This window comes from Dermacentor andersoni, chromosome 7 (assembly GCF_023375885.2).
Source record: "Dermacentor andersoni chromosome 7, qqDerAnde1_hic_scaffold, whole genome shotgun sequence".
NCBI classification, from domain to species: domain Eukaryota; kingdom Metazoa; phylum Arthropoda; class Arachnida; order Ixodida; family Ixodidae; genus Dermacentor; species Dermacentor andersoni.
The window spans coordinates 68,128,535-68,143,561 of record NC_092820.1 but is presented as its reverse complement, the minus strand read 5'-3'; the positions used below and the strand labels follow the sequence as shown (position 1 = coordinate 68,143,561).

The window sequence follows — 15,027 nt, the reverse complement described above, 5'->3', positions numbered from 1 at the left end:
CTTTCCTTCATCTTCCTCATCCGTACGTAGTGTGTGTCGCTTCTTCCTCGCCATAGCTCTAGCTCGGCAAGAATAAAGCGGTTCCTTAGAAGTGGTGGAGGTGCTGGGGTTCTGCATACCAAGGACGTATAAGGTAACAGTGTTTGTGCCTTTAATATGTCTCATTCGATCATTTTGAGACATGGTGGTGTTCATGCGTTAGCACAGTGCAAGGACATCCACAATGTAAGAGGTACATGATTCTCGAATTGTATACTCTCTCTGGGCTTTTCTCGTGACCTCAGCACAAGTAGTGGGAGCATCAAAAAACTGACAAAGCTGGTGCATGAATGTTGCCCAGTGTTGGTGTTCCTTGGTGTTGAAATTATCCTTCCTTTCTCTAAATCCAAGGGCGAGATCTTGCATTCTGAATGTTTGCTTGCACTCTCATTATTCGCCTTCACCATGCTTTCGTCAGCGGTCGTCTGCTTGGTGAAGTGAGAGCGCCTATTGAACACTGCCTGCTCACTGATGTAGAAGGTGAAGCAAACAGTCAGAAAGCTAGAAGCTTGCCCAATCTCATCCCAGGTTTTTAATCCAGTTTGACATTGAAGCATCCTGGTAGTATTAAAGTACTTTAGAAAGAGGTTCCAGAAGCATTGCCAAGTTTGCCACTTGGTGAAATTTGTAGTTTGGAAACAATTTAGGCTCTTAGCAAGATTAGTAGTGAACAGAGGTTTTCACATGGCGATTGGTGTTGTCCAAATGCATGAAGAGGTCACAGTACGAGTACTTAAGCTGATAGTGTCTGGTAACCATAAGCACCAGCAGGGGCCCCGTAACAGTGTCCCCTTTAACTTCAGATATGCTTCACTGCATGATGCTAAATATGCTTCGCCGCATAACACGACTCTGCAGCAGTGAAGGTGACTTAAACCGACAACAGCCGAGAAGGTGCAAACAGCACTGCGCTGCCTGGTTCTTGCTGTTGGCCTTTTCTTCTTTTCACAGTAACCTTACTGTAAGTGCACTCCAGAGTTACAATGCAGGAATATGCATGTGTGCATAAGCTTTCATTCAAGAGTAACTCATGATCATAAGTTACGTCATCATGGTTTCGTACCATGTCACGGCATCATAAGTGAGACATAATAAAGAAGCCCTCAAAGTCTGCGGGAGAGACTAATCTTTTGTGCGAGATTGTGCTATCCTTGCTGAACGCAGTGCAATATTATATGACTCTCATGTCTATGGTGGCATTGTCGATTATGAATGTTTCCTTACTGCGTTAAAAAAATGTGTAGTGCATCTTTCAGATAATAATGGCATTATAGCTTCAGAGTTGTTCATGTTTGGGGTACTTGTTCACTAAAAGTACATTATCAGAAAAGCTTTAGAATGTCTAGGTCATAATTGCATTTGAAGAACTAAGTCTTCCTACACATAGCAATTGGTAGCTTACTGTGTAATGTTGAAGGTGGTTTTTATTCATAGGCCCTACGCAGAGAGCAGCAACACAATGCCTGGCATGTAACCAGGGTTCGTCACAGTGTTTGCATTTCCAGTGCTCGTAACTGATTCCAAGCATAAATTTGCTTTATGAATTCTTTGTAGACAGAAGGTGCTTGAATATTGGTTGCATGAAATGCTCCAATGCACACTGTATATGTACAGGGTGTCTTTTATTACCATACAGATTTTCTTGTTTTAAAGTTATGAGCGCAGCAAATGTGGCATTCTTGCAGAGGAATTCCTCTATTTTGGAACTCCACAAATTTGGAGGCAGTCACATTTTATAGCACTCTCATTTCTTACAAATCTTGAAAGTTGCACCTAATTCAAGGTATTCATCATTGAATTTCACTGGTAAATCGAGGCAATATTGGAACCGAGTGTGCTGGGAGCGCAGAAAAGAAGGTCCCGCTACCTCATCAGATGGAAACACCCCCGACAACAGGCTCGAGAAAGTCTGAAACAACATCTTGGCCAGTCATTGTAGCAGCTGATACGACACACTTTGCCTTGCAAGCATGTGCATCAGTGTGCCGTGTCAGGCTATCATTTAAGCTTTGTCCCACACTTCTTGACAGGGCACTGCCGCCTGATGTGGAGCAGGATGCACCAAGTTTTGATTGTACTCAATTGAGCGCGATAATGAATATTTCAAAATAAGTGCAATTTTCGAGATTTCGAAAAAGAAAGGGTGTGCGTTCACATGTGACTGCCTCCAAATATGCCATTTAGAAGGCTGCCGCCAAGTTACTAATAAAGAAGTGACAGAATTTTTCAAAATTAATTTTCTGAAACTCTCATTAGCAGCAAAGTGTGTCCTCCTCACCTAGAAACTCCTTTGCAAGAACGACAGGCTCTCTGTGCTCAAAACTTTTTGCTAAATATCTGCATGGTTAAAAAAAACAAAGTAGATATGCATAATTGTTAATGTATGAAAATCGTACACTATCGCTTTTCAAAATTTTTGTCCTATGCAACACCAGAAAAATTGGAAATAGAAGCTTCAGGTGACCTATCTGATGTGCAAGTTACATGGCCATATTATTGTTTTAATTTTTCGCTATTAGCTTTTACTGTGATGTCGCCACTGCAGCAGCTCGATGGCTGTGGCTTTTCATTCCAGGCCACAAAGCTGCACCCAGGTAGAGGCAGAATCCAAAAATGCTTGTGTACTTCAAGTATAGCTGCACATTACAGAATCCGAGGCCCTCAAGATTTATCCGTAGCCCTCGTGTAGCCCACGAGTTCCATATTTTTTATTGGGATTGAAGAGTAACGTTTGTGCTGTATCCCTCTATTTCAGACTAAATAATGTGCATGCAAAATTATATCTTCATTACTTTACACCATTGCACCAATATCTGTTGTGCGTTGATTTTCTGATGTCCTTGCATTTGCTATAGCAAGGATTTTTAAAAATCAGCCACAAAAGAAAAAATAAATGGTCAAGGAACGAAGTGGTGTGTAGCAGCTCCCTTTTTTTTAATCGGCGGCAAGTTTTGCACTCGTGTGTTAGCAACACTGTTTCGCCAGTTGTGTACTTCAAAAGAAGTGTTACCTTTCTGCTTTGGAACTTTGTGGGTTTGTTCTGCCAGCTGCTTGACCAACACAAGCAAAATGTACTTTGGATATTCCACAAATTCATTCTGTATGCATTTGGTACAATAAAATTTGTTTCAAGAATGGACAAATGCAGTGATGGTTAATTGAAAACTGCAACATGCTGAATTTCATGCTTCATTAATTTTCTCAGCCCCAAAGAAAGCATGCGAGGTTTGAAAATGTATCATGTGACATTAGTGCACTCGGTCTAGAGAACTGATTAATGCTGCACATACATTGAACATGGTGGCCATGACCATCCCTCATGAATTGGCATTCCCTGCCTAAACCACCTCACCAAGACATCTTGTTAACAGCAAGAAAGTTGACGGGGCTTCCAAGAATTTCTATGCACTATTTATTACTATCGCCCTACTGAAATTGCTCCATTGCTTTGCTGACAATTGTCTTGACAAAAGTGGAAGCCGAATCTGTTGAGGTCGATCAGTTTTATTTACATAGAACCTATTATAAAGTGGACCTTTCTTCGCCTCTTCAACTGTTCCCACAGCTGCTGCTGCCATCTTGCACGCCACATCGAGGAGGAGGGCAATGTACATGGCAGGTGCATGGGAGGATTTTCCAAGGAACTCTGGAAAGCTGTAATCAGATTGTGGGCAAAGTTAAAAACTTAAATACAAAAAGGGTGTAGAGTATTGTAACCTTGTACATGTTGATCACACCACATGTTTCAGCTACAGCTATAAGTGCCTTGTCTCAACAACCAAGCTACAGTTCTTGCAATGTTACACTTTGTGATACTCAGTATGAATTGATAAGACTAGCTGCTATTCTAGTGGTTGTGCAGGCCACAAGGGAACAGTGCCTGGCTTTTGTGCTTGTATGTGTCAATTTCTCTCTTTCCGTCTCGCCCAAGCCACACCAAAATGTTATCCACAAGTGTCGTGCCAAAATGGCCTGGCGACATTTCGTATTAAGCCGTTTGACCCATTTATTGCACTGATGCACACAGTGCAACCAAATAAAGGAAATGACATCGCCTAGGTGATTATTAAATTACCCTTCTAAAATACCACAAGAGGAATTTTGCTGTGGCAAGAGCCTTAGCAAAACCATAAGAGACACAAAAATGAAGGAAAAGCGACACCTTCAAGTTCCCGCACCGACTCACCATGAGAAGAACGAATTTTGGCAGTGTCTGCTTGAGCTTAGTTATTTGGAGATACATGCAGTTGAATGCTTTTACAAGCATTGAGATGCCCCACTATGCTAGCTTGCCTTTTATGGCTATAGAAAGTTGTATATTGCCACAAGCCTGCCTATTCTTCCAATTGGAATCTGTATTGAAGCTGCTTTGAGCAACGGGCGGTATTCTATTTCAGCGCTAATGATACATTGACAGTAGTGTGCCTGGAAGGAATAGACAAAAGCATTGCAGAAGCTGCAGCACTTTGTGCTCGCTGAATGATCATACGAGAAGGTAAAGATGCCATCAGAAAGCATCCTTCGTATAGAGTCTCTTTAAAAGAAAAATACTACATCTAGACATGGTGACAGTTGTGGTGGCAAACTAAAAATATTATAATGATAGTTCAAGGTGTGGTATGGCATGTTTATGCTATTTCTGAAAAAATAAACACGGCAAGTGTGTCCATGCCAACAATTGAGACAGGATGTGCAGATGCAAAGCTGCAATACAGCACCACGGCGTCAAAAGGACAGTATGCAAGTGGTGGTCCAGCATCAAAACTTCAGTGTCCCTACACTACAACACTGGGAGGCCATGCTGCATGACAGAAGCCTGTGTGGCCAGCAGGCGCTGCTCTGTCGGGCACAGGACGTGGCAGCAACTATTTCTCCTAAGGATTCAATAAACGGATTTCTCTACCTCACCCGCCATGCGATGCGCCGTGTGAGGGAATGACAGTGCCACTACTCTCACAGGATATGGATGGTGCACAGCACCACCTTGAGCATCGGAGCGCACGTCTGCCTATGAGCTCTGTGTACTACGAACACAAGTGGTGCATGCGAGGTAACATTTAACATATCACTGCCAAATGCCATCAATGAACACAAGCAGCAAAGAAAGCTGCTTACATAATTTTCACAGTGTGTCGGATCTGCATATTTTTTTACATCCTGTCTGCATGCCGCATTGTTCATTTGTTCGTCACTGCTAAAAAGTGCATAGTTGCATGGTACTTTTTTCGATTTTGTGCACTTTCTTTTGTCCTGAAAAAATAACCACAGCAGCTATCTTCATAAAATTAAAGCAGTTAGATGTTTCTCAATGAGCCGTAAGTATTAAAGTTGCTCAACAGGGTAGTCTACTGAATTGATTGTATTTGAGTACTGCAGGCCTAGTTGTTTCTTTGTGCCTCGGCACTAGTTAGCTGAAACACCCTGTATACTGGACGGCTTGCCTGGCTGCCCGCACCGCCGAGGCGGAGCATCTAACGTTTTCGTGGCGCACTTGTCGCCGTCTCGTGGCACCGGTCGTCCATCCTTATCGCGCAGCACACGCCAGCGTCGTCTGGTGTTCTGATTGGCCGCGGCAAATCGGACAGCTCTGGCGGGCGGGAAAAGTGGTCCGCAAGCGATCGGGCTTGCCGCCTCGTTTAACGCCTACTTTTATCCCCTGGCCAAGAGCTTTGCCCGGTTTAGCCGCTCCATCTTTGGTGTGAACGTGCCTTTAGAGTAAAAAATCAACAGCTTACGCTTCCACATTTTTTGCTTGGTAGCTGCATTCAATTTGCTTGCTCCTCGTCTTTTAGATGTCTAGGCTCCCCACATTTTAACGTGGCTGAATAGTGCACAAATCAGAAAGACGAGTTTCTGTGGCCTAGCCTTCTCACACTTGCAAGGATACCAGCCAAAGTTGACCTATTTTTCTTATGGGGTGCCCACTGATTATGAGGATGCTGACATCGAAGGATCTCAAGTGGTTCTCTAGCATTTTGGTGACAGAATACAGTAATGCCGAGCTACAACGGACTTGATATCTGTCAGCACCAATGAACGCAGTAGTTAGTAGTCTCACTAAATTGAGAGTTCAGCCCAGCAGCAGATAGACACCAGTGGTTTGAATCCCCATGTTGGCAAATTTAACTGGCTGAAATCAAGCATCTAAATGACACGCACGTAGTTCCATCCCTTCAATCTGTGAGCATAATGAAGATCAAAGGTCAGGTTATGTGGCTGCAGCACCTTCTGTTCATGCAGCATACCTTTACTTTTCTTTACCAAGACACTTAGCATGCACAAACCTTGTGTGCAAGCCACATCTATTTACAACAGAAACAGCGCTTTCCAATCGTGAGCAAAAGTTTGGAGGTAAAATATGGTAGAATTTTTTGTCCAGCCAACGCATGCACGCTGAAATCCAAGTGGTACAGCCAATATGTGCCTGTTCAATCGCTGCAATGCATTGAGACACTTCGAACAACGCACGGCTGTACCAGAAAAAGTTTAGATGTTTTTCACTAATGCAAGCTTTCGAGTAGCTCGAACGTAAAGTGGCCTGTGTGTTATTGCTATTCAGCCGGAGTGCAATAGGAGCCAGTCAAATTGGTAAAACATGAAGTCAATGTGCACACAAAGACTACGTGTACCCTTGCATGACTTTGTGCCACAGGTAGCTAACAGCTTCCAATTCACAGTCCTTGTAATATGCTTGTGGCCGCCATCTACAGTGATCTATTTGATTTAACGGGGATGTGTATGTTGGCTGAAAACAAGAAAATATATTAACGCCGATGGATGCAATATGTCCTTTCTGGTAGTTTCGCAAAGGGGAAACTGTAATTCGAACTTCATGGCAGCGTGCACCGCACAGCTGCACCTCATTTTATATTCTCGCGCATGCGTCAGTGTTGCTGCAGCTGTCTGTAGTGACACCCTCGCGTGCATTTCTTGTTCAAGCTTTGTTGAAGGGTTTGAAGAAATGAAGGCAGTACGGTGTTGCTCATTTCTCTTTTTAGTATCCTGCTGCTTGCGGAGCAAGTAGCGCCTGCAACTCAGTTCTCAATGCGACCTTTGAATAGTGTGTGCATCTTAACCCTTTCATAGACGCAAGCAGAGAACAGGCCGCTTTGTGTCCGAGACATTACAAGTGCTTTTTTTTTTATGAAGCATTTTTTCCATAACGTAAAATCTCAAAGCTGACTACGATTCAGTAATAGCGAAAAGTGGGAATATTACGTCCCACTATACAGCCTCAAGGTTCGTTTCTACCTACTCGTGGTCACCTGTAATGTGATTAGAAGCAGCCAGAGTACCCAGTACATTATACATCGTTTGTGCATGTTTTCATTATACTTACTGAGGATGCTTTGTATGAGAATCCTCAATCAGGGCTTTCCAATATCGCAAGGGTTCTTAGAAAAAAGATGCTTCTTGAAAATTCTTGAGGGCTCATATGTAGCAGCTCGCATATGTAGGAATGCGATTTGTTCGCGATGCTAATAATTTGATCAACTGTTTTGGTAGCTGTGGGTACGAGAAATTTAGACACCTAACCGCACCAAAATTCAGCTATTATGAAAACGCGGAATTTCGATAAAAAAAGTCCATTTGCCGCTGTGGTGGTTTGAAGGAAGGCGACAGAATAAACTAAACATTGTAGAAAGGGAAGTAAACAATCTGCGCAATCGCTCTATCGCGTTGTTTGACAAAGAAATGGACGAAAAAATGTGCTTAACGTGATTCAGAAACACATCTACACAGGAATGTTCAATGGTAGAAATTACACTTCACCGCTACATAATAGTGAAGTAGCCATGAAAAGTGGGACCAATATTTTCCGACCGCCCAACAAAGGGTGAAATGCGCACAGTATGTACGGCAACACTTGCTTTATTCACCGCAGTAATGCCACCCTGTAATGGAGACACAACTACGACAAACGGTCCGTATTTCTTCCGCAGCGAGAAGCGAGAAAAAGTGAAACATTTTTTACCGAGTCAGAAATAAGCCAAGCGTGTTCCTGACGGTATGTAACGGCATGCCGCTGGAAAAAGGGGGTCCATACCTCGGGGTTCAAATTCCGCAGACACGGCATGCGCTTCAGCGTAGCCGTCAATTTGCGGTTGAGCAAGCGACGTTTTTGCATTTTCTATTCCGCATCAGCATCTTCTAGGCAGCGAGGGAGCACCTTGAAAACCAGCACGACGGGGGCCGTCTCGTTGAACAATCAAGGCCTAAAATTTAAAGGAAAACACAACTATTAGCGCTTATTGTTTCAAATTTTGTGATTTCAGTAGACTTACCTTGATGTTGTCGCACATTTCTTGTGGATCCATGTTGCTTTCAAGGTCGTTAACGCCAACATAAAGAACGGCGAAATCGACACGCTCGAAGCGCATCGTGGAGACAGCTCACGCCAGCCGCACTGCATTGTAGCTAGCAAAACTGAATGTGCAGGCTTTTATAGACTCAATTAGGCGCAGGCGCGACCTATTTAAGAATCTAACCTGACTCGCCGACAATCACGCCGCGCAAGGACGGCATGACTGAACACGATCCAGCGAGGCGTTAGAAGACCACGCGAACGAACCTACGTGAGCCGGCAATGGCCGCATGTGGCTGGCAGAAACCACAGGGATTTAGCAGCAGCACCTAGCAGCGTCTTTCCCTAGGCGTACAAGTACCTATCTGGGGGCAGGGAGTACGCCACTGGCACACGTCACATCCGGTTTGCCTCCAAACCGGGTACAGCCAGCCTGCGGGGATACGCTTCTGTTGAGGCAGCGCTCATGAGACATGCGTTTCCCCGCAGGCCGGCTGAGGCCGGTGAACAATAGAAGGCAGCATCCACGTGACCCTGCGTTCCCGGATGTTAGTTCCCTGAGTTGGTTTCCAACTGTCCCTATGGGGCCACTGAATACCTAGTGTGTCACGTGATTGGGGAGGTTTCTTCCCTGTATTGCTGCCGGATTATACAACAACCCTAGTGCGTGCAATGTCGGAATGGCGCACGTCTGTGATCGAGCTGCCATCGGCGATGACGATCGTCGCTGCGAATTTTGCAGCAAACTATTCATACAGAGGAAGAACATGCTGCAACACATCAGGAACGTTCACAAAATAGCCGTGGATGTCAAGAAATTGATGAAATGCGACGTATATGTGGCACTTCCCTGCCTACAATGGAGAAGTATTCGGTGCACCAGATCGCTGCGCACAACTTCGAGGCTGATTACGTGCACGTGGTGTTCCGGAACAATAAGGGTGAGGAACAGTTTTATTAAGTTCATTCTCAGTCATCGTGAGCAAATGACGTTTAAACGCAATATTATATCTTGGACTTTTTTTAATTTCTTGTTGCGCAGTGTGCCTCCAAAAAGGCAGTTGTTTATGCTTTGCGGGCCCTTGTTTTCTCTTTATCTCTTTCGCGAAGAGCAGCTTTTGCGCAGGTGCCTAGTTTATTTCCTTGGGGTATTTTGAAGTTTGTATCCTCGTTAAATATAATTTGTTTGTTTATCCATCTATAGTATAGTCATGTGTGCGCGCTCCCAGCGATGCGATACATGACATACGTTTGGCATTGTCTGCTTTCCTGCACAGCAAGTGGAGTGAAATTTGACGTTTGTACATCTTATTTTTTTAAGCGACAGGACTAAGCTGTTCTGCGTTCTGACGTTGCTCTGTGCCACATACGTGCGTGGCCTAGTCTTCGCCTCAGTGCACGTTGCAATGCGGCAGAGACGCAGAACCGGTACCATACATGAATTTGCGGATGTCGCCGGGATGGTTTCACAGCGTATTGTGGGCAAACTCTTTAGCAGTACATTTCATAGAATAGAGCGAAATGTGACGCTCGCGCAACCCCCCCCCTTTTTTTTTTACTTAAACGAGAGGAGGGATTTGCTCTGCGTTCTGACGTTGCTCTGCGCTACTTGCGTGCGTGGTGTAGTCTTCGCCTCAGTGCAGGCCGCAATAGGTCCGAATGCAGGCCGACGTAGGTCCACGACCACACTTGCAATTGCGGCTGTCAGCGGCTTGGTCTGCCGGCGTACTTTGGGAAAATTCTTTAGTAGTACCACAGTCCCTCAATAGAAGGACTCTGGTTGTAGATTTCATAAAGTAGAGCGAAATTTGACGCACGCGCAATCCTTTTTTCTTTAAGAAGAGTGTGTTAGGAGGCTACTTGGTAAGACATCTTTTTGTGAACTTAAACTGCGCTTGAGAAAAGACACCAACGTAGAAGAAGACAGGACGAACGCAGACTAGCAACTGGTTTATTGAAATCACACATAATGCTGCCTCTTCGAACCAGGCGCATGCCCAAGCCAGATCATAACCGCGTGACGATGGAACACTCCCTCGCCAAGCCCCTATCTACAGTAAAAAATCAAGCTCTTCTTGAAAAGAAGGAGCTTTTCAAGAAGAAACTGAGAGAAGGGATTCACACTGTTCTGGGGCGTAGCTTGCACCATGTGCTCTCAGTTCGTCTTTGTCTTATCGTAACAGCATTGCTATGAATGTGCAGTCTGATTCAATATTGAGGAAGGAGTGAGCATAGATCATGCTTAAGTTTCATATTTGTTTCTTATTAAAACAAAACTAATAGGATAAATTTTTTGAAGTTATGGCGCATTGCATTTAAAGTTCAATTTTAACATAAATTTGAGCAATATCAAGGGTGACCTCATGACACAGTCGAGTTGAAGGTGAGGGAGTAAAATAAATGCTACATTAGCCCGTGTCCAAAGCCTTCAGAGTGATTATTTTTGTTTGCATCTCTCTCCCAATAGTACTTGTCACTATCTAATGCTATTTTGTGCTTTTATTACAGAATTTCATGAATGGAAAGCAGAAGAAGAGGGTAGCCAAAACTGCTGGTTCATTTTGCCCAGGGACCCCAAAAAGCTGGCCAGTGGAGAAACAAGGATCCACTATTACTGTAATATATCAGGCGAGGCAAGGAAAAAGGAAGGTCATAGTGACCGTCGGGAGAAAAGTCAGGGGAGCTGTAGGTCTGGTAAGATATGTCTTTCATTTATTACCGTCCGACACCTGAAGGCACCACCATAAAAGTCAGGTATCAAAGAAACCATTACGGTCATAAACCAGAAATTCAGCACTTGAGAATGAGTGACAAGGAAAAGGCCAGCGTAGCAGAGAACCTAGAAAGGGGTGTGCCCATGAAAACCATTCTAAAGCGAGTAAGAACATCTGTGGCATCCAAGCTGAGGCCCGTGCACTTGGCAGAGTGCTCAACCCTGCATAACATCAAACAGCAGTTTAACATTGCTGCTCCTGAACATTGTCACACTAATGACGCTATCAGTGTAGACATGTGGGTGCTTGTGATGAAAGAAAAAGGTGAAACACTTGTCCGCCTGTACAAGGCACAAGGCGCAGTGGAGCCAAGTAGTACATTTCCTTCAGCAAACTTTGCTCTTGTTCTGATGACAGAGTCTCAGAAGGAGCTACTAGAAAAATTGGGCCCTGCAGGTTCTGTATGTCTTGACTCCACACATGGAACTACAGAGTACCAGTTTGAGCTGACCACTCTTCTGGTGCTAGATAAAATAGGATCAGGTGTAGCTATAGCTTATTTCATCTGCAACCGGATGAACGAGCAAACTTTGACAGCATTCTTCAAATATCTGGAGTCGGCCATGGCCAAAAAAGTGGCTGCTAAGACATTGATATCTGATGACGCGTCGCAATTCTACAAAGCATGGTCCATGGTCATGGGTGCCGCAAAACAGAAATTTCTCAGTGCCTGGCATGTGGATAACAATTGGCGTAAGAAGATACTCGAGTGTGTAGAGAAACAGCTAAGGCCACATGTTTACCATAGTGTGTGGCTACTCTTAGAGTTCCTCGCGGAAAAGGCATTTGAAGATTATTTTAAGCAATTCCTTTCTAGTGAGGAAGAAAGACTGAGGGACTTCCTGAAGTACTTCAATGACCACTATGCAGTTAGGCCGCAAGAGTGGGCCTATTATTGCTTTAGGACTAGAGCAGCTGTCAACACTAACATGCACCTTGAGAGCAAGCGCAGGACGTTGAAGCATACTATGCTGGAGAGAAAACAGAATAAGCATGGTGACAAACTTATTTCTGCCCTCATGGACTTGACAAATCATTTTTTAATGAAAAGGGCTATCCAGATGATGAAAGGGGCAAAGGGTAAGAAGCTGAGCAGAATTCAGAAGAACCACAGGTCTGGCAGTGAAATGGCAGCTTGAGCCAAATTAAATGAAGATGGCTGTGCCAAATTAAATGAAGATGGCTGTGCCAAATTAAATGAAGATGGCATATAGACTGTGCCATCTCAGTCTATTAAAGGGCTCTCATATAAAGTGTCAAAAGTGGGAGATGGTGCTTGCTGTCCTTTGAGGTGTAAGGAATGTGCAGTGTGTGTGCATACTTACATGTGCACTTGCTATGGCCATCTTATACACTTTACAGTGTGCAAGCACATTCACTGTGTGGTCATCGCTAATCCAACTAGCAGCAACAAGGCCCATGAGAGCTCACCCGAAGAAGCATGTGAGGCAAGTCGGGCATTGCACATTGTACAGAGTATAATAAAGCTGCAAGCAGCCAAAGCAGTGTAAAGCTCAGCACTCTTAAGAGCAAAAATGGACTCGGTCAGACAGGCAATATCAGATGGTGAAGTCTCTGAGGGTGTGGCTGAGAAGGCAAACAATTTGTTTGAGCCAGTTTTCATGCTTGTTGAAAGTGAAAGTGACCCAAAAAGAAAGATGCCAGACCATTCAAATGAACCAGCCAACAAAAAAGTTGTGCACCTGTTAAGATTTCACTCTACAAAAAACCCTAGATTGTCGCAGCCATCATCTAGCCTTTCAAGGCCCACTGAAGCTCAAAAGGAAGTCCTTAAATAACAGCTTAAGGACAGCAACATAGAAACAAGAGAGAACCATGTCAGCAGGGCACGATTACTGGTAACAAGCCTCCAGTGCAGTTAGGAAGAGAGAAGTGGTGCAGTTGTGCTGTGCTGTCATGCCTTATTGAAGCAGGTTGAGGGCTCGCATGTTAACAAATCATGACATGTGGTCTCTGATGATTAGCCCGTCTGTTTTTGTCTGTGGTGTGCAGCCATATGTCACAGCTGGATGGTATGTGTGTTAGAGCACGAGAGATGCCTCCATGCTTGTTGTATGAGCTGCTGGTAAGTGTTCTGTGAAGATAGGTACAGACCCAGTGGTCATCTCTGGTATGTGGCAGCTGTTGGATGGTAGTGTGTTAGAGCACGCCTCCATGCTTGTCATATGAGCCGCTGGTAAGTATGTCTGTACATAGATGTAAGGAAGTGCATTGGATGGTGTGTAGTGTTTCAGTGTGCAAAAGCCTCCAATGTGTTTTGCTACTTATAAATTTGTGTAAACACTCAGTAGCGCAGTAGTTATGATGTTGCACTGTTGAGCACGAGCTTGCGGGTTCAATCCCAGCAAAGGTGGCTGCATTTCAGTGGTGGTGAAATGAAAAAAAAAAGTGTGTAGTTGAATTTAAGTGCACATCACAAAACCCGAGGTGGTCAAAAATATTACTGAGTCCCACACTGTGGCATGCCTCATAATTCGATCTAGATTTTGTGTTCCATGTGATGTTCTTATTGCCCATTTGAATAAACTTTTATTTTTCAGATTACCAAAATAGAATGCATATGCAGTGGTATTGTGTGCAGTCTGGATAAGTTGCTCTGGTCATGAGAACTCAATTAAAACTTCTGCATATTTGGCTGCAGCAGACAGTGTCATAATGATTGTAAAGACTATGCAGAAAGCTTTAGGCCACTCTACATATCAGATCAGTTTTATATTGCATCCCTTATGATGCATCTCTTACTTGAGTAGGCATAATAACAATTGGCAATGCTTCCTTACACATTTAATATTTTTCTTTTTTTCTTTTGGCAGAGTAGCCTTCGAAGAATAATCTACAACAGTGCTCCTACCTTCTCTTTCACTGTCTCCCCATTTCTTTTCTACACTTCAACTTCATTCTACGCACTTTCTTATTCTCCTCTTCATCCTACATTGAGGGTGTGGGAAAGTGAGCTAAGCGTGCATAAAGATTGCTGTGCCGAACTTAATTGCGGCACTGACGAAAACAAATTTTTGTCAAAAGGTTCACTCCAGCTACATTCCCCCTCCAAACACTGTTTATCACTTCAAGCCTTCATATTCCTGTGAGCTTTTGTCTTGTTTAACAGTTGTAACAGTCATACTATTTATTACTATCAATAGCCAGCATACATTTAGCACTGCAAAGGGCTGTTTAGAAGATGTGCGAGTTTCTACTTCCCTTATGATAAATACTCCAGACATTCAGTCTCTATTTTATGAAAATCTTTCAAACATTGCCAGTGATGACCACCATATAGGTTAATGTCGGCATGGGACTGAGGCTTTCCCGCAAAAAGAACAGTTATGTTGTGCTCATATCATGTGACTGGCAGTTTCTGCTGTAATTTTTGCACTTGTCAACTGCACTGTGAAGAGTTCATTTCTGTGAATATGTGCTGGCCTGATTCTTCTTGTTCACGCATTTCAGATCTTGTGCTATGAGATGAGGAGGTGTAAAATAAAAACACCGTGTAGATTTCACAATGCCTTTAAGAAACCACGCGAAGCTTGGAGATGAAGCATTACATGCACCTTGAACCAAGTGTCTGGACACAGCGAGTGAAAGTTGTTTTGTCATGAGCGAGGGTGTCGGTGTTACTTGTAACTACCTTTAAATAAAGGTTTGTTTCAAAACAGTGGCTCAACTCTGTGTTTCCCCCGGTAAAAAACACAACCATTGGGATTTTCATGAGCGAGGGTGTCGGTGTTACTTGTAACTACCTTTAAATAAAAGTTTGTTTCAAAACAGTGGCTCAACTCTGTGTTCCCCCGGTAAAAAACAAAACCATTGGGATTTACAATTCGCTTTTTAAACATAATTGAACAACATGAATAAAAAAAACTTGATGAATCAAGATATAAGCTT

General features: G+C 43.7%; 1 protein-coding gene and 1 long non-coding RNA gene across 5 annotated transcripts; one reads left to right on the top strand and one right to left on the bottom strand.

The window, feature by feature from the left end:
* Positions 1–3,086: 3,086 nt before the first annotated feature.
* Positions 3,087–8,571, bottom strand: LOC126534354 (uncharacterized). Its single transcript, XR_008613298.2, has 3 exons — positions 8,325–8,571; positions 8,087–8,255; positions 3,087–3,693 (listed from the first exon to the last, which is right to left on the bottom strand). It is a non-coding gene; the product is annotated as an uncharacterized lncRNA (long non-coding RNA).
* Positions 8,572–9,000: 429 nt separating this feature from the next.
* LOC126534353 (uncharacterized) lies at positions 9,001–14,800 on the top strand. 4 transcript variants are annotated; one of them, XM_050181636.3, is made up of 4 exons: positions 9,001–9,285; positions 10,853–11,038; positions 12,481–12,566; positions 14,590–14,800. In XM_050181636.3, exons 1-4 carry the CDS (start codon positions 9,171–9,173, stop codon positions 14,677–14,679), a joined length of 477 nt encoding a protein of 158 aa, XP_050037593.3. In that variant the 5' UTR covers positions 9,001–9,170; the 3' UTR covers positions 14,680–14,800. The 4 variants fall into 4 exon arrangements, 1 of the variants encoding a protein (XP_050037593.3); XR_011895699.1 differs by lacking the exon at positions 9,001–9,285 and adding an exon at positions 9,597–9,641; XR_011895700.1 differs by lacking the exon at positions 9,001–9,285 and adding an exon at positions 10,081–10,207.
* The last annotated feature ends 227 nt before the right edge of the window (positions 14,801–15,027 follow it).